This window comes from Nothobranchius furzeri, chromosome 7 (assembly GCF_043380555.1).
Source record: "Nothobranchius furzeri strain GRZ-AD chromosome 7, NfurGRZ-RIMD1, whole genome shotgun sequence".
NCBI lineage: Eukaryota > Metazoa > Chordata > Actinopteri > Cyprinodontiformes > Nothobranchiidae > Nothobranchius > Nothobranchius furzeri.
Window position 1 is genome coordinate 56,502,107 of NC_091747.1, and position 24,026 is coordinate 56,526,132.

The 24,026-nt window shown below is 44.5% G+C and overlaps 1 protein-coding gene across 2 annotated transcripts; it reads left to right on the forward strand.

Moving 5' to 3' along the window:
• The first annotated feature begins 272 nt into the window (after window positions 1-272).
• Window positions 273-20,899, forward strand: pex2 (peroxisomal biogenesis factor 2). Of its 2 annotated transcripts, none has more exons than XR_008565914.2 (3): window positions 273-361; window positions 16,381-20,250; window positions 20,323-20,899. XR_008565914.2 is itself a non-coding variant. In XM_015955386.3 (3 exons), exons 1-3 carry the CDS (start codon window positions 358-360, stop codon window positions 20,354-20,356), a joined length of 1,008 nt encoding a protein of 335 aa, XP_015810872.3. In that variant the 5' UTR covers window positions 273-357; the 3' UTR covers window positions 20,357-20,899. The 2 variants fall into 2 exon arrangements, 1 of the variants encoding a protein (XP_015810872.3); XM_015955386.3 differs by having other exon boundaries at window positions 16,381-17,350.
• The last annotated feature ends 3,127 nt before the right edge of the window (window positions 20,900-24,026 follow it).

Genomic DNA, 24,026 nt, shown 5'->3' on the forward strand with positions numbered 1-24,026 from the left:
TTATCACTTATTTAATATTAACAAGCCTCAAATTGACAGAACATTATGAGTGACATGTAGACACATGATGTGCTCTTTGGGGTATCAAGCTCTTTAACTTTTTCTTCTTTCTGAGTCGTAATTGCAACAAAATACCCAGAAATTTATGAATTAAAAAAAACGAACACTTCCCCTTTAGATCACACGTTTTAGCGTTGCAGTAACTGATTGGGTACAATAGCTGTCAATCATGACTTTCTCATTTGCCATTGGTTAATTCTGTTTAAGAGGCGGGGCAAGATTGTGCAATCCAGGAAAACAAATAATCCGCATTTTAGCTGGGAAGGCAGCTTGCTTTCGATATTAACGTGCAGAGAAATGGGTAAATATGCATTTTATACGTTACACAGAACACAAAAACATGCATACGTGTTTCCAGCATTGTGTTAATGTTGCAGTTATCCATAATGCGTCTCCGTTCGTTGTGTTTTATTATTGGTAGACCTCGCGCTGCTCCACTCACCTCCAAGTACTGAGGTTTATCTGTGTTTTCCGCCTCTATGCTGCATTTAACGTCCCAACAAGTGCTGAAATCCTGACTCTGCGTTTATTACGTGTACCACACAGTCTAATCGATATGAATAAGCATTAATTTTGTGCGTTAAGGTATAAATATTGAAACTTTTATTAGGACCATTGTCTCCATGACGAGTGTGTCCTGCTCCCAATCATAAAATTCCCATTATTCCCTGAAATAATCAGGCCTGGAGATTAAAGCCGTCTGCACTGTGTTTCAAGGCAAAGTTGATCTTATTGATTTTCAGGAAACTACTCACTGATTTCTCTAAACCTACACACCACCCCTCTGGTCTCATCTGTGTTGGTTCTCTCTCTCTTTCGGTGTTGGCTGTATGCTCCTAAACTCTGCCAAAACCAAATCCCCACCACGATTATCACATAATGCTCTTGAATTATTATCAAATAGGACGGATTAGGTTTTAATGTTAACCGATTGGCAGAAGAAACTAAATAAAGTACATAACTTGGCTGTGAGATATTTATGTTCCTGATTGTAGATCTGAAGGTTTTGGTTGATAAAGATTGTTTTTTTTAATTGTATGGTTGTTTCATAATCCTTGTTTAATCTGGGTATTTTATTTGTTTGTGTGTGACTGCAGCCACAAGGGCATTTTTTAACATTTCCAGATAAAATAAAGCGATAGTGGCATTAAAACTGTTCTAGGAAAATAGTCTTTTTTTTAATTGAATTTGTATCATAAAAAAGGACACAGGTTTACAGTATGATAAGGTACACTGAGACCTGTTGAAACTAAACTTGGCCAATTACAATTTATCTCAAAAGTATAAACTATATGTTTTCCTCATCTGCTGTGACTGGTGTGAATTAGAATCCTGGAAAACCATCCTATATATGAATGAGTCTAGACATGGCCCATTGGAAAAGGTCAGTCCCGAGGCAGAATCTACCATCGTCTTTCAAACTGTCTCCACATGTTATTGGACGTTGAACATGGCTTACTCACCACTACGGATATCGTTCTGCTCTATCTGCTCAAGAAAAGCCCAAGTCCAAAGTTTCAAATGAGCCAACACCATCTTACCCCGGGTTTCCACCGGAGCCGTCAGCAGCACGTTACTGCAGCAGCACGTCTTGCTCGCGTAAGCTGCTGCTTGGCCCTTCCCACGAGACGCGAAGCAGCAGGGGAGCAGCTGTCACCGACCGAGCACGAAGTCACACGAGTGACTTTGTCAGTAAACACAACAACAAGCAGGAGAAAACTACAACATGGTTTGTGTTTTATGTTCTGTCCGTTTTATAATCGCCAGTACGGACCTGAAAAACAAAGGAGGCCGCTAGCTAGGTGATAACTTCTCACGGGGACGCACAGTTAGTAACCTTTTTTAAAAGTAAAGCGACCAGAAAGCAGTACGTTCTTTATTCTGAAAATCTCAGTAGCTTCTCTCCATTTCCGCGTCCAATTTCCTGTCTTTCCTTCCCCAAAAATGTCGAACTTGACCCGTTTCAGAGGTGTCGCGCGTAGAAAATAGAACCGGCGCGTTAAGGCTGCGACATGCTGCTCCTGAGACGCGGCCGACTCGCGCTGCTGACGGCTCCAGTGGAAAAGGTTCTGTTGACCACAGCGGTTCCTATCAGCAGCTATGACGTGCTGCTGCAGTAACGCGCTGCTGATGGCTCCCGTGGAAAGCCAGGGTTAGTTGTTTTGCTCCGTCGCAACATCCCACCCACCAAAGCAATAGAGCAGTGTGATTGGCACGCCACCAAACTGCCCTGACCAGTCTTTGTATTTGTTTAGGTGTTGTTTTGGTGGGTGTAACATCTTTACACCATGCACTCCCCTCCTGTCCAAAAATATCGCTGCAAATTAATTTAAAGTTCAATTCTGGAGTTTATCCCATTTCATGATTTATGTAGAATTCTTTGAAATCCATGAAAGTGATTATCTTAACATGTACTGTGATATAATGTAGGTAATACGACTTTTTTGTTTGTTTTTTGACCAAGCCTATCCTCCGTCCTGTAGAGCCCCATGTGTTTTCAACTGAGCGCCGTTCTGCATTAACCAATATTGTTAAACGACCGCTAGATGTCAATCACAGAGTGTGCATGAGCGTTTGAGGACGTACCTAGACTGATGCAGAGTTGGCGACCTTTCTTGTGAACAAGTGAGACTTTCGTGAGCAGTTTCCTGCTCCTCCGCCCTGCTGGTTAAAAGTGGAATTACACCTATTTAAACAAACCCTGCTGTAGCTAGCGCTAACAATGAGCCAACACTAACATGAGCCAACTAATACTAAAATAAACAATGAAGTAAAAAGATCCACAGTTATGGACCAAATATATTGCGTACAAGTCCAGTAGTAGCAACAAAGCCAGGTCACCATCAGTCTGTGATTTTGTAGTCTCCTTTAGCTTCCTCAAACTAGTGCAGTCCTCGTCGATGTTCACTCTGGTTTTAGTTCTTTGCTTCGCCTCCAAAGACGTTGCATTCTGTCTTTTACTTCCAGGCTCCACTATGATGCCAACAAAAAAAGCAAACTTATTTTTTTCTTATGCTTTATATTGACGATTGTCGAACTGAAAGTGCTAACTGCTAGCATTAAAGTTAACATTGGTAAAGCGGGTAAAAAGCAACCCCTTGGACACCTGCCCGCTCCACAAAACTGTCAAGTGCAGTTTTTGGTCAGCAGAGTGGTGTCAGATATGAAACTGGTCAAGTTTCTAACTCAACAATCACTGAGATCAATGTTAAAGCTCTAGCTTAAAGTTTAAAACACTTTTTAGTGTTACTTTAAGTCAGAGAGGAAACATTTTTAAGTGCATTTAAGAAAGTACTTTACTGGGATAGTAGGTGTCATTTGATTGCTAATGTTATGTCATTTTGGTACTGTTTTACATCATATTTCAGTTCAAATTTCAGACATTTATGTTGAGAAATTAAATGAAACATAATTTAAATAAATTTCCTGTAACTTCAGTTTATCGGAATCGTGCATGTCACCTGAAAGCTATTTATCTGTTCAACAAAAATCGTCACTTAAAATGTCCAATTTGAGTTGAATAATGAAACGTATCTTAAAACGTTTAACTGACAAACTTGCATTTTTTATCCTGCTGTAGCCTTTAAATCTGCTAGGGACTAGACAAAAGCAGCCTTCTGGTAGTCTAGACATTTGTTTACCCCTAAACAAAAGTAAATCACTGAAAATATGTTTGTTCTTCATCGTTCCTAAGCTTTTCATGCTTAAGGAGAAATTAGGAAGAAATTACGCTGGTCAGATGTTCCGTGGAATGACATTTTATTTGCATGAATTGTTCCGATTGAATCTGAACGACACAAATCCAGTTCTGGCGTTTATTAGCTGCAATGCTTTTTCCTCCACATTCATTGTGCTTTGCTTCTCTTTAATGTTTCATGACTTTAAGTTGCTTTCTGCAAACTCTTTCACTTACTACTCATACGGTTTTAGCATACTCAACCTTCGTACTCATGAAATCAATTAATTCTTTTAAATAATTTACCTCCTGCCCAAACCAAATAAGGAGAGCACATTTTTGTGTGTCGGTGTATGCTTCTGACTGATGTGGTTTTTGTGTGTGTGTGTGTGTGTGTGTGTGTTCGGGCATTAACTTGGCTTTCGCCCCATGGCTCCGAGGAGTCGAGCGTGATTAGAGAAAGGGGAGCCTTGATAAAGCATTAGTGTGTGATGCACACACAGCCAGAAGACCCCCCTTTGCATCTGCACACATTCATTTTTCATGAAACAGACTCATAACAATTAGTCTGGTTACCGCCTGGGTGATCTTAGCGTCCGTGTAATTCCCCTTGCCTGCTGTATGACATCACTCCCTTAAAAGTTTTAAATCAGACGTCCTCATCCTTTTTCATAGTGAGGACATTAGCAGGCCTCGACTAATAGGCTTTACTTGTTCTTGGCGAAAGAAGGACAATAAAAAGAGTGAGTTCAAGAAAAAGAAATGTAGTGTTCTCCCTAGCTCCTACACAAATGAATGTACTCGAACCAGAGAAGAAGCGTACAGCTGCGATTCAGCGTGCTTTGGCGATGCGTAGCTTATTTCGATCTTCGAGCATCATGAAAAGCCAAGTGAACATTTCAGTACAATTTTGGCCATGAATTATGCTAACAACCATAGATAAGTGCTTAGTAATTTAAGCATTACAATACATAACAACCTGAATTAAGACTGTTGGATTCATTGTGTCCAGAGGCGTGGAATAATGGCCCTGCAAGTGGCTTCGTAGCATTTCTGCTGCAGAAAAAACAAAATGCAGTTCCCCTGAGATGCTCCATCTCAAACTACCCCCACCCCCTTCACCACCACCCTGTCTCCCGTCCCCTGCCCTAAACACCCTGCTCTCCTCCCTAGACACCAAAGCCAAGGTCAAGAAAAAACTGCGGTCTTCATCCGTCTATAGGCTATTCCCTGGATGCCCGCACCTCAGCGTGGCCGAGGTGTGTGTGTGCGCTTCAGGAATGTTCACTCCTCCTTTGTTGTGACCATCAGTCTCAAGGTCAGCTCCCAGGGAGGGGTTTGAGCTTATCTGTGTTTCCCCTCCCCTTTTTTTCACCTTAGTTATCTTTCCAGCCTTTTTCTTTTTTGCCTCACTGTATCACTAAATGATAACTCGGAGCTCCCAGCTGGCGGTTTCATGACGCGTTGTCTGACGTGTCTGCCTCTTTGTCTGTCTGCCTGTCTGTCTTTCTGCAGGCTAGCTGCCATAACAGCCCATTGTCTAGCTTTCAGAGGACCCATTTCTGCTCCGAGGCTTTAGGCTGATGCTTTGTATGCTTTTGTAGCCTCGGCTCTTCGTCAGTGGCCATGGCCCCCATTTGCCTTGAAGCTGTGTTACAGTTGGTTTCATGTTAGATTGGACATTTTCGTTGTTGTTTTCTGTAAGCTGTGGCAGTCAGCCTCGAGTCAGTGAGCTATCTTTGTCTGAAGATGCACAAGCTAATGGAACTAGATTGAAATCAACTCATCTGACCTGAATCAAAATACCCTTTAGTATTTCCTTTAATATTTTATGTTTTAACTGCTTTAATAAAGCATCGCGGCTTCTTTATTTTCTGTAGATTTTTAACAAGGACCTATAATGCACTTTCTGATTCTGGTTGTCAACAACCAGCTAAATCAGTTGTTTTTTCTTTGGGGGGGGGGCACACATTTGTTAACTGTCACAATCAGGGGGTGCCCAATTCTGGCCCCAGAGATGCCCTAAGCAAGGGGTAGATAACTTCCTTCCCTGGGGGCCGGTATCCATCATATTTTAGGTGCCTCCCTGCTTCGGCACACCTGATTTCACTCAGCAGGGAATTGACAGTTTCTGGAGAGCGTGATGAGCTAATGAACTGGCAAATTGACTATTTGGTAGCAAGGAAACAACTAAAACATGCTGGATGCCGTCAATCCCTGCCCTAGGCTGTATGTTTTGTTGTTTCTCTGGTCCAGCACACCTGGTTTGATTCAGCAGGTGGTGAACTGACATCTGCAGAGCTTTATGGTCTTCCGAAAAGGCAATTGATCATTGAATAGAGTTTGTTGGAGCAGGGAAACAACTAAAACATACTGGACAGTTGTAGGGCTGCAACGATTCGTCAACATTGTCGACAAATATCGACAACAGAAATAGTCGACAATGAATTTCATTGTCGACGTTGTCGCCAGACGTGTTTTTTCTGACCGAGTGAGGCATCTCACTTCATTACAATCTCTGCCGAGAGTCGCACACGCGCAATAGCTTCTCTGCTGAGCGCCAACTAACAGAAATGGCGGGGTCCAACACAGCAGCTACGCGTACCAAAGCATCTAAAATTTGAGAGCATTCTAGCCTGGATTTGGCGAATAAAAAGATTATCTGCATCATTTGCAAATAGGGTTGTCACAGTGTGAAAATTTAACCTCACAGTTATTGTGACCAAAATTACCACGGTTTTCGGCATTATCGCGGTATTTTTTTAAACGTGCTACATTTTCACACAATTACATAAACCCTGTATGTCAGGAAACATTGTCCTCAGTTTGTGTCTAAATTTTGCCTAAAATGTGTTATTTTGTAATTATGTTGTTTATTTGTTTACATTTTTTCCCTTTAGTCTTTGAAATACCAAAACTTGCCCCTAACTTCTTATTTTTTGTCTGTTTGATGTCATCATTTAAAAAATATTAGATCAGATGATACTCAGTACTCAAGTAGCCTTCTAATCAGATACTTTTTCACCCTTGCTTAAGTAATAAACCCTATATCAGGAAAATATATTAAATTCATAATTATTCTCGGAGAGAGACCAACTCTTATCTGCCCCTGGGAGCCCCGTAATGCATAGCGTCATTTCAACATGGGGGTGTCCGCGACACGGTTTATATGCAGGTAGCGGCGCTGCGGCTGCTTTATATAGCGACTCGTTGCATTGTCCCTCCACCCAAATCCTCGGATCACGCATTTTAGCTAAAACGCTAACATTAGCTTGCCTTGCGTTGACTGTAGAGTTGTGGGTGATGGTCACGCAGATGTGTCATGAGATTTGAAACGTTGCTGCCTTTCACAGACACTTTTTCTGCACGTGCTGCAAACAGGATAGCCGCCTTCCATCAACTGTCCCTCGGCATTCTTCAAATATCTAAAAAATGCCCGTACTTCCCACTTTGTCTTCTTTGAGGGATGATAAATGTCCCGAGCGCTGCCGTCTCCTCCTTTGGCCATTATTTCAGCTTTAGCTTCAAGAAAGTTTGGGTTGTAAACAACAAAGTGCGCATGTGCCGCCGGCAACTTCAGCAGATGATACGGTGGCTGGTAAGGGTCACCACGCCTACACCGCAGCCACGGTAACCCCGAGATTATATCGTTTTTTTAAAACAAGACGGTTATTATTATTGTCAACTTTTTTACCGGGGTTCACCACTACACCGGTTACCGTGACAACCCTATTTGCAAAGCAGACCTCACGTATCACGGCAGCACCTCGGTGATGCATGAACACTTAACGAGAAAGCACGTCGGACAGTTGAATGAAACAGAGTCTGACTCACCTCGGTAAGATTTAAATAACACAAAAGCCAACCGTCACCTTATCGTGGTGGAGGAGTTTGAGTGCCCTAATGATCCTAGGAGCTATGTTGGCTGGGGCACTTAGTGCCCCTGGTAGGGTCTCCCATGACAAATTGGTCTTAGGTGAAGGGTGAGACAAAGAACGGTTCGAAGGATCTTTCATGGCGGTTAAAATGAAGAGTCGGAGTACCCGGCCCGGAGGGTTACCGGGGTCCCACCCTGGAGCCAGGCCTGGGGTTGGGGCCCGTGAGCGAGCGCCTGGTGGCCGGGCTTTCGCCCATGGGGCCCGGCCGGGCCCAGCCCGAACCGGATACATGGGCTCGTCCAACTGTGGACCCACCACCCGCAGGAGGAACATGAAGGGTCCGGTGCAATGCGAATCGGGTGGCAGACCAAGGCGGGAGCCTTGGCGGTCCAATCCCCGGACAAGAAAACTAGTTTTTGGGACATGGAACGTCACCTCGCTGGCGGGGAAGGAGCCGGAGCTTGTGGCAGAGGTTGAGCGGTACCGGCTAGATATAGTCGGACTCACCTCGACACATTGCATTGGCTCTGGAACCCGAGACCTGGAGAGGGGTTGGACACTCTACTTTGCTGGAGTTGCTCCGGGTGAGAGGCGGAGGGCTGGGGTTGGCTTTTTGTTAGCTCCGAGACTCTCTGCCTGTGTGTTGGGGTTTACCCCGGGGGACAAGAGGGTAGCTTCCTTGCGCCTTCGGGTCGGGGAACGGGTCCTGACTGTTGTTTGTGCTTATGGGCCAAATATCAGTTCAGAGTACCCACCCTTTTTGGAGTCCCTGGGACGAGTGCTAGATAGTGCTCCATCAGGGGACTCCATTGTCCTGCTGGGGGACTTCAATGCTCACGTGGGCAATGACAGCTTGACCTGGAGGGGTGTGATTGGGAGGAACGGCCCACCTAATCTGAACTCGAGCGGTGTTTTGTTATTGGACTTCTGTGCAAGCCGCAGTTTGGCCATAACGAACACCATGTTCGAACATAAGGATGCCCACCGGTACACTTGGTACCAGGGCAGCCTAGGTCACAGGTCGATGATAGATTTTGTAGTCGTATCATCTGACCTGCGGCCGTATGTTTTGGACACCCGAGTGAAGAGAGGGGCGGAGCTGTCAACTGATCACCACCTGGTGGTGAGTTGGATCAGATGGCAAGGGAACATGCCGCGTAGACCTGGCAGACCCAAACGCATAGTGAGGGTCTGCTGGGAACGCCTGGCAGAAGAACCTGTCAAGACGGTCTTCAACTCCCACCTCCGGCAGAGCTTTGACCACGTCCCGAGAGCAGTGGGGGACATTGAGTCCGAGTGGGCCTTGTTCCACTCTGCGATTGTCGAGGCGGCTGTTGCTAGCTGTGGCCGTAAGGTGGCCGGTGCCAGTCGTGGTGGCAACCCCCGTACCCGCTGGTGGACACCAGAGGTTCGGGGAGCCGTCAGGCTGAAGAAGGAGGCCTACAGGGCGTGGCTGGTCTGTGGGTCTCCGGAGGCAGCAGACAGGTACCGGATAGCCAAGCGGGGTGCAGCAGTGGCAGTTGCCGAGGCAAAATCTCGGACGTGGGAGGAGTTTGGTGAGGCCATGGAGAAAGACTATCGATCGGCTCCAAAGAGGTTCTGGCAAACTGTCCGGCGCCTCAGGAGAGGAAGGCAGCAACTCGCTCACACTGTTTACAGTGGGGATGGGGAGCTGCTGACGTCAACTGAGGCTATAGTCGGACGGTGGAAGGAATACTTTGAGGAGCTCCTCAATCCCACCAATGCGCATTCCGAGGAGGAACCAGAGCTGGGAGGCCTGGGGATGGACTGTCCGATCTCGGGGGCAGAAGTTGCTGAGGTAGTCAAACAACTACACAGCGGCGGAGCCCCGGGGGCGGATGAGGTTCGTCCTGGGTATCTCAAGGCTATGGATGTTGTAGGGCTGTCATGGTTGACACGTCTCTACAACATTGCGTGGTCATCGGGGGCAGTTCCTAGGGAGTGGCAGACCGGGGTGGTGGTCCCCATCTTTAAGAAGGGTGACCTGAGGGTGTGTTCCAACTATAGGGGGATCACACTCCTCAGCCTCCCTGGAAAGGTCTACGCCAAGGTACTGGAGAGGAGGGTCCGATCGATAGTTGAATCTCAGATAGAGGAGGAGCAATGTGGTTTTCGTCCTGGCCGTGGAACTGTGGACCAGCTCTATACCCTTGCAAGGGTGATGGAGGGGGCATGGGAGTTTGCCCAACCAATCCACATGTGTTTTGTGGATTTGGAGAAGGCTTATGACCGTGTCCCCAGGGGCACCCTGTGGGGGACACTCCAGGAGTATGGGGTGGGTGGCTTTCTGTTAAGGGCCATTCAGTCCCTTTACCAGAGGAGCGTGAGTTTGGTCCGCATAGCCGGTAGTAAGTCGGACCTGTTCCCAGTGAGGGTTGGACTCCGCCAGGGCTGCCCTTTGTCACCGGTTCTGTTCATCACTTTTATGGACAGAATTTCTAGACGCAGCCGTGGTGTGGAGTGTGTCGAGTTTGGTGGCAGGAGAATCTCATCTCTGCTTTTTGCGGATGATGTGGTCCTCCTAGCTTCATCCAGCTCTGACCTTCAGCTCTTGCTGGGTAGGTTCGCGGCCGAATGTGAAGCGGCTGGGATGAGGATCAGCACCTCCAAATCTGAGACCATGGTTCTCGACCGGAAAAGGGTGGCTTGCCACCTCCGGGTCGGGGGAGAGGTCCTACCTCAAGTGGAGGAGTTTAAGTATCTCGGGGTCTTGTTCACGAGTGAGGGTAGGAGGGATCGGGAGATCGACAGGCGGATTGGTTCGGCGTCTGCAGTGATGCGGACGCTGAGCCGATCTGTCGTGGGGAAGAGGGAGCTGAGCCAGAAAGCCAGGCTCTCGATTTACCGGTCGATCTACGTCCCAATCCTCACCTATGGTCATGAGCTTTGGGTAATGACCGAAAGAACGAGATCGCGGATACAAGCGGCCGAAATGAGTTTCCTCCGTAGGGTGGCCGGGCTCAGCCTTAGAGATAGGGTGAGGAGCTCGGACATTCGGGAGGGACTCGGAGTAGAACCGCTGCTCCTCCGGATCGAAAGGAGCCAGTTGAGGTGGTTTGGGCATCTGGTCAGGATGCCTCCTGGACGCCTCCCCGGGGAGGTGTTTCGGGCATGTCCTGCCGGCAGAAGGCCCCCGGGTCGACCCAGGACACGTTGGAGAGGTTACATCTCCAATCTGGTCCGGGAACGCCTTGGGGTCCTGCCGGAGGAGCTGGTGGACAAGGCCGGGGAGAGGACGGCCTGGAGCTCCCTAGTTGGGATGCTGCCCCCGCGACCCGGACCCGGATAAGCGGAGGAAGACGAGACGAGACGAGAGACAAAAGCCAATATGTTTTATTTTGGATGTACATTTTTTAAACTTATTTTTGCTTTTTAAAAAGATTTAACGTTATGCCCGACTGTGCCTGACAAAAGTATTTGAATTTTATTTATGCATTTATGTCTATACTGACAGAGCACTGTACCTAATTGGTGTTAGACAGGATATTTTTATTTACTGTTAGCATGAATTGGCCTTTCAGCAGCAAAGTTCAATAAAATATTCATTTTCCATTGAAGTACCCATCTTTCTTGTGTTTATTATCATTTTTCACATAATTAAAGCAATCTCATCCTAAATTTAAGAAAAATTGAATAATTTTCCGATTAGTCGAATTATCGTTTCAATAGTCAGTGACTAGTCGACTATTAAAATAGTCGTTAGTTGCAGCCATACTGGACAGTGTCCCTCTAGAACCAGGAGTGGACATCCCTGGTCTAGATGTATGTAAATGTAAAGCAGTGGTTCCTGACCTTGCTGGCACCACAGCTCATGCATAACAAAATACAATAAACTTCATAACATAAACTTTTATTGTTACACCTACAGTCATTGGCCACACAGTTAGGTGTACCTGTTGAAATGCTTAGAAGCTGCTGATCTGCCCGGATTTTTATCAACTGTCTCTGGTGGTTTAGAGAGAATGGTCCCAAAAAAAGGAGATGATATCTACTGAGTGTGATTGAAAATGTCTTCTGATGTGAGAGGTCAGAGAATGAGCAGGATGGTTTGAGATAATAGAAAAGCAACTTTTGCTCCAAGAACCATTCATTGGAACCGAGGTCTGCAGAATAGTGTCTCTGAACCACAACATGTTGAACCTAAAGAAGGTGGACTCCAGCAGCAGAAGACCACACTGGGTGTCACAAGTGTCACCTAATAGGATACTGAGGCTACAAATCAGAAAACCTCACTGGGCAGCATCCAGGAGGCTTCCTAGTCAAATGCCCGAGCCACAAAGTTCAGATAATCTGAAACTGGTTTCTTGAACATGACAATGAGTTCACTGGGCTTCATGGATGTGCTATCATATTAGTATATACTAGGGCTGCACAATATATCGAAAAATTATCATCATCGGGATAACAGGACGTGCGATAGGCCCATCGCAAAGCACGTCAAAAACAGCGATAAATGTTTGGTTCAACATTTCCATCCGTGTCATACATCGACTTTTTGTAAAACAGCTCTGTTTTTTACGCGGAAGTATTATTTGACCAATCAAATGTAGCCCATCTGATATGCGGCCAATCAGATGGGTCCATTCACGTAATACGCCCGCCCCCTACGTAGACCCTTAGGATGGAAAGCAAACCCGAACTGAGTTAGCGGCGCCGTTCCCTTGTTCGTCATGCTGGCTCAGAGCAACGAACGCACTTTGTGCTGAGGTTTCTGGAATCAGCGCTGCTTTCAAACGTGAACGTTGAGTCCGCTCGGTGTCGTTAATAATTTTTACCGGGCTGACTCCGACACGTGCCGGTGAGCCAACCTACCTCCATGTCGCTAGTGTTCCACCGGGTGGTGATGTTAGCCCCAGGCTCCGGTTAGCTTCCAGCTAAAAGGCTACAGCACTCTCCTCCCAGTCCCACCCTGCTAAAGAGGGCCTGGAAAAGTTCCCCCACACATCAAAGTGATTTTTCATTTATGATCTTTTATAACCTCGTTAATCAGGATAGTTGATTTGCTGCTGCACATAAACTGTCAGTCAGAAGCTCAGCTAGCCGGTTATCTTAAGAGGAGCTAGTTCAATTTGTTAGCTTGTTATCAGAATCATAGTTGCAGTTTCATCATCTGAGCTGCTTTTTAAGATCTAGGTAAACTCGTTCAGTTTGGGGTTAAAAACAAACGTTTTCACATGTTTTCCATGTAGTTTGTTTGCCAGTTCCTCTTCTGAAAGGTAGACAATTGTTTTTCCCTCAGAAAATCTTAATATTCTCCTAGTTTGGCCCAGCAATCATAACCACATAAGTGGAGAAAATGTTCAGTAGCAATGAGAGAATTTGCTGTTGCATTTAACTGATGTTGACTATTAATTAATATTTAAACTTATTTTAAGAATTTTTTTTTTTTTGATTAAATCAAAAAACCCTGGTAAGGGATGCTTTTCTGTATTTGGAGCATCAGAAAAAGTTTTATGGTGGAGGTGATGTTTTAAAGTCACTGAGAAACTGCATGCACGCAGTTTGTTGTTTTGCTGCTAATACAGTAGCAGGTGCAGCTGCATATTTTTTCAATAAAAAGGTTCTGTTGTAATGGATTTCATGCATTAGTTTTTGTTTGCTTTGAGCCCAGAGCAGACATCACACGCCAGACGACATCAACACTGCATACTTTAGTATTTGTTCATTTATCGTGGGTAATATCGATATCGCAATATTAAGCACCGTTATCGAATATCGCAGGTTTTCCTAATACCGTGCAGCCCTCGTATATACCAGAACCTCCCAGAAAAGTGACCAGTGTGTGTGTGTTAAAACACTGCAGACTAGTGTGTATTAAACGGTTCATTTCTGAAACGTTTGTATTGTTTGAGGCAGTCTGACTACTGGCCCTTGGCTCGTGGTTTTAGTACCACTGCCTTTAAAGAAAAACCTTTTGTCTCTTGAAATTGTAACTCTTTTTGTTTGCCAACTGTCTGCCCTCTAAAACACACACACACACACACACACCTTGCTGTGTAAACACTCATATTGACTGTGACTTTTGATTATTACATAAGAAACATGGATTTCCAGCTGTCCATAGTAAAAGCCATGTAAATCCAAATGCCTAATTTTTATAGGCAGCCCTGCATTGACTGAAGTGCCTGCTTGTTATATATTTGGCAAGTGCTGCAAGTCTGAAGGGAAGCTGTCAATAACAATCCCAGCTATTGATATGGCAGTGGGCAGGAGATGTTACTTGGCCCTCGACTCCTGCCTCCCTCTGATCCCGCTACATCATAATTACATTAATATTGACAGACCCTTGACAATAGTCACATTACTATTGATAGGTGGCTGTCAATATCGTGTTTCCCCAAATAAAACATATTCATTCATAACTTGTAAACTGCTCAATAAAAGGCTTTGAAAAGACTATTGGACCCGGCCGGGCTTACGCTCTCGGGAGAGCTGCTGCTGTGACAAGGATTTCCACCACCTGGCAGTGTGTATTACGTGTGTGTGTGTGTGTGTGTGTGTGTGTGTGTGCAGCTATGGACTGATAAATTTACTTAGAGCTCTGCATAGATCAAGGCCATCCTTGACATTTGAGCGTAGTCAGTCAGACACACACACACACACATAATCTCCTCATTTTCTTCCATCAAAAATAAACTTTCGGATTAAGCTGAACAAACGGAGCCTGTTTATTGGTTTCAGTACACATTCAAACTACCTCCCATATATTTTTTAAATCCAAACTTTATTCCCGTCACAGATGAGGTTCTAGTCACCAAACATGCCAGGATTTCAAATGCAGCTCAATGAATTTGTCATACCTGCTTACTTCAGCGTAAATTCACTCTTTTTTTCATTCATTTGCTAATTCCAACTCAGAGCCAGGAGACACCATCCGACTATTAAACAGATGGTCCTGTGCATCAAAATAAAAGCCCTGCATTGCCTCCGTGTGCTGGGCTTTTTTTTTTTTTTTTTTGCTTAACCTCCTTGAGAAACATCTAAAGTGACCATCATCTTTCTCTTTCTGTCACAACTGCCATATTCACCCGGCGGAAATCTCTTTTAAAGCCTCGTAACAAATCCTGTTCGTGGAGACACAAAAGCTACTGTCAAAAAAGGCCTCCGTGCGTCTCTGTCCCTCTCTCTCTCTGGCCTTTTGCATCTCTCTCCCCGTATTTGTTAGTCTTCCACTCCTTAAGCATTTCAATTGGGCTCGGGCAGATAAAACTAGAGAACTATGAGGAGTTTGGAAACGTACGCTGCACAAACTAGCCCAGACCGCACAATGGCGAGATCCCATATGGAGCTGAATCTATGGAGGGGGAAAATTGTTCCGCATTTGGCAGATGTTTACGGTGTACCAGAGACTGTGCCGTTAGCCTAATCCCTAGTGATGTGATTTGTACACACACCCCTATCTCCAGAGGGAGCAGGAACCAAGGGCCCCCTTTGGCTTCACCTCCTGTGTGACGGTGTGTGTGCGTAGTGTGTAGGATTGTGTGTGTTTATTCACTGGGAAAAGCATTCTAAGACCCCCTGCTCCTCTGTATGCCGTAGCTCAAAGCTTGCATTAAGGACGGGTTTTACATGTGAAAAGTGATTTCCGTTTCTATGTAAAGAAAAATAACCTTTCTAACAGGATGGGCTTCCCCTTCAGGGCCTCATTCCTCCCGATGACAGAGTTGTCCTTTCACACAAGTTCTTCTCTATATATTTAGTTTATAGCTTGAAAAGATCAAATGCTATGTTTCGTGTGGATAAAGTGTTAAGTCACGATGTAGCTGAGCCCCGTTAATGGTCGTTTTAGACAAATTCTGGCGTGTTGCTGCATTAAAGTGACAATGTGTAGTTTTTACCATTAATGAATTAAATGATGTCCAGTTGTTGAAAAAATAATGGCGACTTTGTAACATATAACCATAAAAATCAGGTTTAAAATACGTGGGCTCGGGTTTAAGTCTCTGGGAGACGGCATTTTAGACGCCACGTTTCCTTCTGCGTGAACCCGTGAGGACAAAACGCATTTACTTTGCGTTTAATTTCGCCATTCATAAATGTTGTTTTACACGTTTACTAGGGCTGGGCGATATGGCCTAAAATCAATATCACGATGTATTGAGGATTTCACCTCGATAACGATAAATGGACGATAACTACAGGTAGGTGTCCACTAGATGGGGCTGTCACATGTATTACGTTAAGTCACATTTTTATGTGACTCAAGGTGGTACAGCTTCCTAAAGGGACATGAACGTTGCCAATCTACACACATCTTTTCATTTTTTATTACCAAATTTATTGACATGGGAAAATTATCTCGATAAGAGGCACACATTTCGAAAACGATAAATTTTTGATTCAACGCCCAACCCTAACATTTACCTGTTCGCTCGTTGCCAGTGATGACACAGAGTCTTATGTGTTTGTCATGTTGTTGGAGGTTAAACAATCTGATGAAGTACTTGTTCAAAAATTGCACTCCCGGGGATTTTGACCCTAATTGCCAATCGTCGGAAAGTTCTTACTCTTAACACAAAAATGCTGTTTGCATGCAAGGATCTAGGTATGTACTTTTCCTATCGCCAGTGAAATTAAACAACACCGCTTTAAATGTTAGAACTGTTACAGAAATTGTTGGGTTTTTCCCTGCAAATTACCTGACTTGACCGTGTCTTTGGTCACTCAGTCTTTTCTTTTAATGTATGATCACCACATTTCTAAAACAATTATTAACATTTTTCTGTCGTATCTGATCTTTTTCAGCTGGTTCAAGAGGAGAAAGCAGCCATCAAAGGACGGCTTCAGATCCTGCCATTGGCCCGGAGACGCCGGTGTTGCGGATCAGCCAACTGGATGCCCTTGAGCTGGACTCGAACCTTGAGCAGCTACTGTGGACCCAGTTCACTCAGTGCTTCCAGAACTGCCGCCCAGGTGTTCTCACCCCCGTGGAGCCCGAACTGAAAGCTCTGCTTTACCTGCTGCTTTGGAGGTTCACACTGTACTCCAGCAATGCCACAGTGGGACAGTCTTTACTGAGCTTGCGCTACCATGACACATATTCATCGTCTCCTTTGTACACGCCGCTCTCCTCCAGGCAAAAGTTGGGGCTGGCCATGCTCACTCTACTTCCTCGTTGGCTCCAGGAGCGTTCCCACCACTTTTTGCCATGTTTGGGTTTAGGTTCAAGAGGAGCCGCGTCTGAAAGTGACGACAGTTTGCTCCGGCTAGGTCTCCGCAACTCCCTGATCCTTGTTTCTGGTTTAACAAAGTTGGCTAGTCTCTTCAACTTCCTTGTTTTCCTAAGGAATGGACGGCATCCCACTCTAGCTGAAAGAATCGCAGGAGCTCTGACTGTTTTCAGTAAGCCTAACGTGGTCAGAGATGTGCCTTACCAGTACATGAACCGGGAGCTGCTTTGGCATGGCTTTGCCGAGTTCCTGATCTTCCTGTTACCACTGATCAACGTAAGGAAGCTGAAAGCAGCTGCGCTGTCCTGTGTGTTTGGGAACAGCTCTGATAAGAAAGGAGCAAAAAAAGGGAAAGACGTGTGGAAAGAGTGTGGACTATGTGGGGATTGGCCCACCATGCCTCATACTGTGGGCTGCCAGCACGTGTTCTGCTACTACTGCATCACAAGCCACAGCATTGCAGATGCAAACCTTACTTGTCCCAAATGTGGCGCCGAAGCAGGCGCGCCTGAGTCGGTCAAGATGAGCGTGCAAATTGTGGAAAGGTGATGATCACTTCTTGTAAAGAGACTCCGGTGATAAAGAAATCAGTCCGGTATTTTCTGTCGTTCCTCTTTTCCAAGACTTTGTCACGTATGAGTTTATGAATAGAAATATTATTATGCTCTCTTTTTTTTTCTGAGCACACACTGGTCTGCTGTGTTTGATGTATGTGTGCACATATTGACCGACTTCTGTGCCCCGTTTCTCAATCTGGACTTTGAATAGAATTATTTGTCTTGGGTGAACTGGACAGACTACAGAGAACCACACAGAGCATATATTTGACGAGCGAATGTGTTGATTTATGCTCCAAATTGGCTCTGTGATGATGAGCGTGGATGTGTGTGTGTGTGTGTGTTGAAATGGGAATATTTGTTCTGATGAAAAATGCAGGAGGAATTTCTGATGCCTCTCATCATGGCCAAATTAGCATTTGTTGTGTATTTTGTGCCTAAATTGTATTTCAACATCATTAAAATAGATAGAGCGCTACCTCTTGGGTGTTTGTTTAGTTAAGTGGAGGAGAGAGCGATGAGGGGAAGTTAGAACAATCAGTGCTCTTCTCACCAGACAGGCCCGGTCGCTCTAACTCCCATTATCCGTTTTCACAGCACCCCAACATGCTCGAGATCAAGGGGGCAGCCGGGGGCTTGGATTGACTCGCACACACTTGACAGCCGTCCTCTCTTTTCCCTTGGCCTTTCTCTCTTTTGCTGCCTTTCCATCTCTCTCCATCTGTAATCTCAAGGGCCCTCGCCCCTATAAGACTGTAGTAAACTGTACCAAAACCCCGGCAGTCGTCTCCTTCCTCGCAGGCGAATTACTCTCTAATCCCTGTAATGAGTCCAAAGATGCTTATTTATGCTGGAGTTAACCTCCACCAGTGAGCCCAGCCCCAGGCCAAACTCACCCCAGCTGAGTGAAGCCTTTCCTCGGCTGACAAGAGAGGAGAGGGATGGAAAAGGGGGTGGGGGTGGGGGGGGGGTTCCCACCTCCTCTTCCCACCCCTTTCGCCTTCTCTGATCACTAGTACTTAAAGAGCAAGTCACCCCCAAATCAACTTTTTTTTGCTGACAAACTAAATGTGTGTCTAATTGTGCTGCAGACACATGTCGTCAATAATTTGGTACTTCAGTGCATCTTAGTTAAAATTTAAATTTTGTGCCTGAAACTGTCAGTGTTGCGCCGTTGTCAGGTAAAAACTCAGCACTGCATTTGAATTTAAATCTGCCACCGCTATTGGCTAAGAGGTATGCTATGATGTAAACTGGTACATTATGATGTCACAATGCCGTTGTGAGCCTGTGTGTGTGTGTATTTGTTAGTGGCTCCGCCCTCTCGGTCTGCCAGGCAACAGCATTTGTTGCACTTTTCAAACATGAAGAGGGAGTGAAGTAAGTTTCTTGTAGGGGGTGACTTGCTCTTTAATTGCTGATTGCCTGGACGGTCAATCGGAACTGCAGGCACGATACGGAGCCTATCGAGGCAGAAGCTGGTCTCGGATCAGATCTAGAACCTATTTTTTGTACTCAAGCTGGCTTTTTAGCTGGTCACAGAGGCTGTGGCATAAAATATTTGCGGTACACGGGTGCTCTTGAGAAATACTCGTCTTAAATTATTTATACCACTGACCAATGTGATCTTTGTCCTAGAATTTCTGCATTTCTCTATGACGAATGTAGTTTGTGGGCATGCAAGGCTGAAACGAATCAATTGTATGTTTAAAAACAACTATGGAAGTAATAATATAGGATCTCGCGTGCTCAAAATAAGCGTAGGAGTAGAAGTGTTAACATCCTAGGTGATGATTGGGTCAATAAGCATGTGGAAAACACAGACATCATGGCATGAAACCTCGGACGTTCTCTTTCCCACAAAGGACATTTTAACTAATGAATTCAACTCTAATGCACATAAAGCCCAAGCCAGGAAAAGACCGGTTGTCAATATTTTATGCACTGCAATACATTAATGTGAGGCAAGTCCCAGAAAGTGAGATTAGGGAGATGTTCGAGATTAAGGATGCATATATGATCAACCTTAATGCCTCTGGGACATGTCATTGTCTTAACATTCAGACAGACTTACAATCCAAACCTTTTTGCCGATATTACTCTGCAGCTCTAATTGAAGTCCCCAATCCCTGGGAAAGAGACAAGATAAGGAAGAAACACTGCATTAAAGTCTATTAATTGAGTTAGAACATGTATTAAATTAGCTGGAAGTTGGAACAGGGTTCTGGACTTAAGCAAGGTAGCTAGGGCTCAGAAAAGCCTATCTTGTCTTTGGATCTTTTCTAATTCGCAGGCTCCGTGCAGAGAAGAAAAACGAGGAAGACGCCCACATTCCCAGCGGCAGCGCAAAGCAATCTGCACATTCACACGCAGCCATTTAGGGAGCAAATTGGCCCTGTGCCCCCTCTGACGATGGGTTTAAGAGAAAGGGAATTAGGGCGTTGAATCCCTAACTGGATCTCCTTCTTTGATGAGTCTCTTTATCCGCCTGTCCCTCATCTCCATTCCTTTGATGTGAGGCGTTGATTTTCCTGATTAAATAGTTTTTAAAGTAAAAAGCTTTTCTCTGGGCTCTGTAATACTGGGTACTTTACTGCACCTATTGTAGGTTCGTTTGTGTGCTTGCTTGTTGAATGGTCCGTCTGTGGCATTCCTTAATTGGAACAGAGCCCTTGGCTTGCTGATAATGGCGAGGATAGTACATGCATATTTTTCTCTCCTGGAAAGAATATCATTAAAAGCTCATGCTTGGCTTTTACCTCTTCATTTGAAATGGCTAGAAGGACCCAGATAGCCTCATGGTTCACCAATCTGTGCTTTTTCACTTCAACAAAATTCCATCTCTGATCCTTCTACTGATGGTGTGAGCTTCCATCTCCTCTCAACAGGTAAGGGAGTTTCGTCCGTCTTGTGCCGGAGAGGTATTTCCAACCGCTGTCTTTGTTTTTAATTTCTTCCAGGGTGGTGGTCCCCCCTATCCGGCCACGCTCCTGAACAATCATTCCCCATCACACGCTCTGCGCTCCTCTGACCAAGGCCTGCTCGTTGTCCCTCGTTCGAGGTGTCATCCTCGCGGGGACCGGACTTTCTCAGTCCTAGCACCGTTACTATGGAACCAGTTGACACCCTCAGTTAGGCTGTCCCCATCTCTGCCAGTCTTCAAGAGTCGCCTAAAAACACACCTCCTCCGCTTGGCGTTTCCTGAACATGTTTGAATTTGGCCCTCTTTTGTGTTGATTTTATCTCACAGTTTTCATTGGTTCACTCTATCCCTTGTTTTACACATTTGTCTTCTACTAGAATGTTTCACCTTTTTTGTAATTTATTTTGTAATTTGAATTGCTTTTATTTTCTGATTTATTCACTATATTTAACTTTGTACTGTACCATGTTCAGCGCCTTGGGCTTCCTGACAAGGTTGCGGAAGGCACTTTATAAATAAAGCTTTGATTGATTGATTGACATCGCGTTTAAAGACTGAACGACATTGTTTTCATGCCAAGTGTAGACGAAATAAAATGGTTCTAGTATTTTTGACACCTGTTTGTCCTCTTTTTTTTTTTTTTGCCTTTGTGGCATGCCCAGTATGTCAATACAAGTTGCAAGTATCTCATATTTCATCTATTCAATAATGAAAAAAAAAATCATACCAAACAAAACAAAATTCCTTCAAGGTAGTCAAATCCTAGGTGTGCTGAAGTTCAGGGTTGCAGCCACTGCTGCACCTGTACCTGTGTTATGAGACTCCTTTCAGCGCCTGCCGGGCTTTGGATACCACCGGGCCCAATTATCTTAGTATACCTCAGCTTCTTAACCACCTCTTCAGTCTAGCAGGTCAGGGGGACAATCAATCACACCTAAAATAAGGAAGTCATTTCCTAAGCTTTTGCCATTGGTGCTTAGTTTGTGTCTGGTTGCTCTTCCAGCAGAAAGGGAGCATCCATGATTTGGGAATATGTGGAATTTGGCGTTTTCTTATTTAGTTCTTTAGCTCCCATGGTAATTTAGGATTTTTGTATTCTAATATGTACAGCACTGATGTGCAAGCAGTGGCGCCCCCACGAAAATTGCTGGCCACCCCACTGGCTACACCAAAGGAGGTTAATGTTCTTTAATGAAACATCAAATCAACTTTATTTATATAGCACTTTTCATACAAAAAAAACTGCAACTCAAAGTGCTTCACAGATTAAAATGGCCCCATAGATCCCATATTCCCATCCCAGCCCTCCTCCCCAAGAATAAAACAATTGACAATTACACTTCCCCTCCCGCAACCAATTTCCAAGGTGAACGTACACTCACTCACACACACACACACACACACACACACACACACACACACACACACACACACACACACACACACGAACAATAGAGTAACCTATAGGCTGAGTTCAGATGGGTCAGGTAATGGACGACGCATCATCAGCGGAGCCATCTGCCTTGACAGCAACAGACCCACGGCAGCAGCCAAGACACCGGCCCATGATGCCCAGGGAGGGAGGGCGGAGACCCCCACCACTGCCCAGGCACTAGCCGAGGAGCGCCCCGGCCGCCGCCGCCGCCCACCGGCCCTAAGGTAGAGGGCTCCACACAGGAAACACTGGAGGATTAAAATATATAACATGTACAACAACAAAAGCTAATATGAATAGAAAGTAACTGATAAAAAGTGATTATAAAGATAGTAAAAGAAAACAATCATATAAAAACACTAAGATGTAAATAAAATAATATAATTAAGTAAAAGAGATAAATAGGTATATATATAAATAAACAAATACAACAAGCAATACAGTTAAACAAACTAGATAAATAGTAATCAGTTAAAAGCTAAGCTAATGATTAATGTTCACAAAAACTACAAAGTCATATTAAAATCTGACATAAATGTAAAACCCAATAAAATGTACGGTTTATTAATCAGATTTTTTTTAGGTATATATGTTTCTCCTGCTCAACATTTTCAAAACAAAACTTTAAATCTCTATAGTTGTGGATTTTTTGTAAAGACACAAAGTGTTCTAATAAATGTACAATAAATTTTAAATTTACATTCCAGATAACTGATTGAAATTTCAAATTTTAAGTAAGGGTGTTGGATCCATATTGCTTTTAATAAAAAAGAATCAAAAATCATGCAATGCATTGTAACAGGCTAAACTCTTTCGGAGTTACCACACAGACCAATCTGGTGTGCCACCCCGTAATGTTCTCTGGCCCCATCTGACCACCCTTAAGAATTATCAGGAGGCTGTGCAAGTACAAAGATCATGACCTTCTACTGAAGCGTGTTACATTTTATGAGTCGATACAGAATAATCTATACTGTGACTGTAACACAGAGCAGTTTCCTGCTCCTCTGCCCTACTGGTTGAAAGTGGAATTGCAACTCTCGTAAACAACCCTGCTGCAGCCTGCAGTAGCTAGCGCTAACAATAAGTTAACATAAAAATGAGCCAACTAATGCTAAAATAAACCACATAGTCAAAAGGACCAAACTGTTGTACAAGCAATATTATTACTTACATGTCTAGTAGCAACAAAGCCAGGTCACCATCAGTCTGATTTTGTAGCTTCCTTTAGCTCCTGTGTAGGCCGCGCTGATGTTCACTCTGGTTTTAGCGCTTTGCTTTGCCTCCAAAGACGTTACTGTCTTACTTTTCCTTCCATGCTCCGCCATGATGCCAACAAAAAAAGCAAACTTCTTCTTTTTGTACATTTTAATAACGATTGAAGAACTGAAAATGCTAACTGCTAGCATTACAGCTAACTGCCCTAAGCAGGTAAAGAGCTCCCCCACTGGGTACCTACCCACTCCACTAAACTAGCAAATGTGGTTTTTGGTCAGCAGAAGGCTGCAGAGAGGTGTCAGATAGGAAACTGGTCAAGTTTTTAACTCAACAATCACTGAGGTCAATGTTAAAGCTCTAGCTTAAAGTTTAATAAAATCATGTATTGTTACTTTAAAAATACTATTTCTTCACAACACTGGCAGCACACTGCCCCTGCCCTGTCCACTGTCAAGCAGCAAGGGGGTTGGGCAAACCAGGGGGCATTTTGGAGGATTATACCCAGGTGTGTCGTGCCATGCGATAACCTTCACCAAAGCCGAGCCTGTTTGTGTTTGAGCGTTTACATCCTCCGGTCTGACAGCGCGTTCAGCCACCTCAGCCCCCTTTTCCACTGATGTCTAGAACAGACAAAATGAGCAATAATCTACGTGCATCCTTCCAGATGGCCCAGTGAATTTCCTGTGGCTTAAGGCACCAGCTGAGTCCTTTTGAAAGTTTTGATAACTTCTGCGAATGTGATTGAGTCTCTGCTTGTTCAGGAATGTGGAGCTGGACACAATGTGCTCATTTCTGTTTCCTCTAAGAGACATGAAACAGCAGACATGCACTTGCCTCCGGTCCAAAGGCACCTAATGGGCTCAGATCTCGCCCACACACTTCCCATTAAAGAATGACACAAACATATTTTTTAAGTTTGATCAGAACAATATTAAAAGTATTCTAATGTTATTTTTTATGTACTTTTAGCCTGTGTTATGTATTAAACTGTAAGTGAACTAAATGTTTTACATGGTGGTTCTGGAAAGCCAAAGAAAGTCCCAGCTGCCACCCTACTGTATTTATTTTAGTACATTTTCTGCAAAGCC

Bases quoted from the DNA above. Each gene is read 5' to 3' on its own strand.
- pex2 (XM_015955386.3), top strand. The intron at 17,351-20,322 runs GTGATGATCACT...AATTTCTTCCAG, and splicing joins AGCGTGCAAATTGTGGAAAG to GGTGGTGGTCCCCCCTATCC.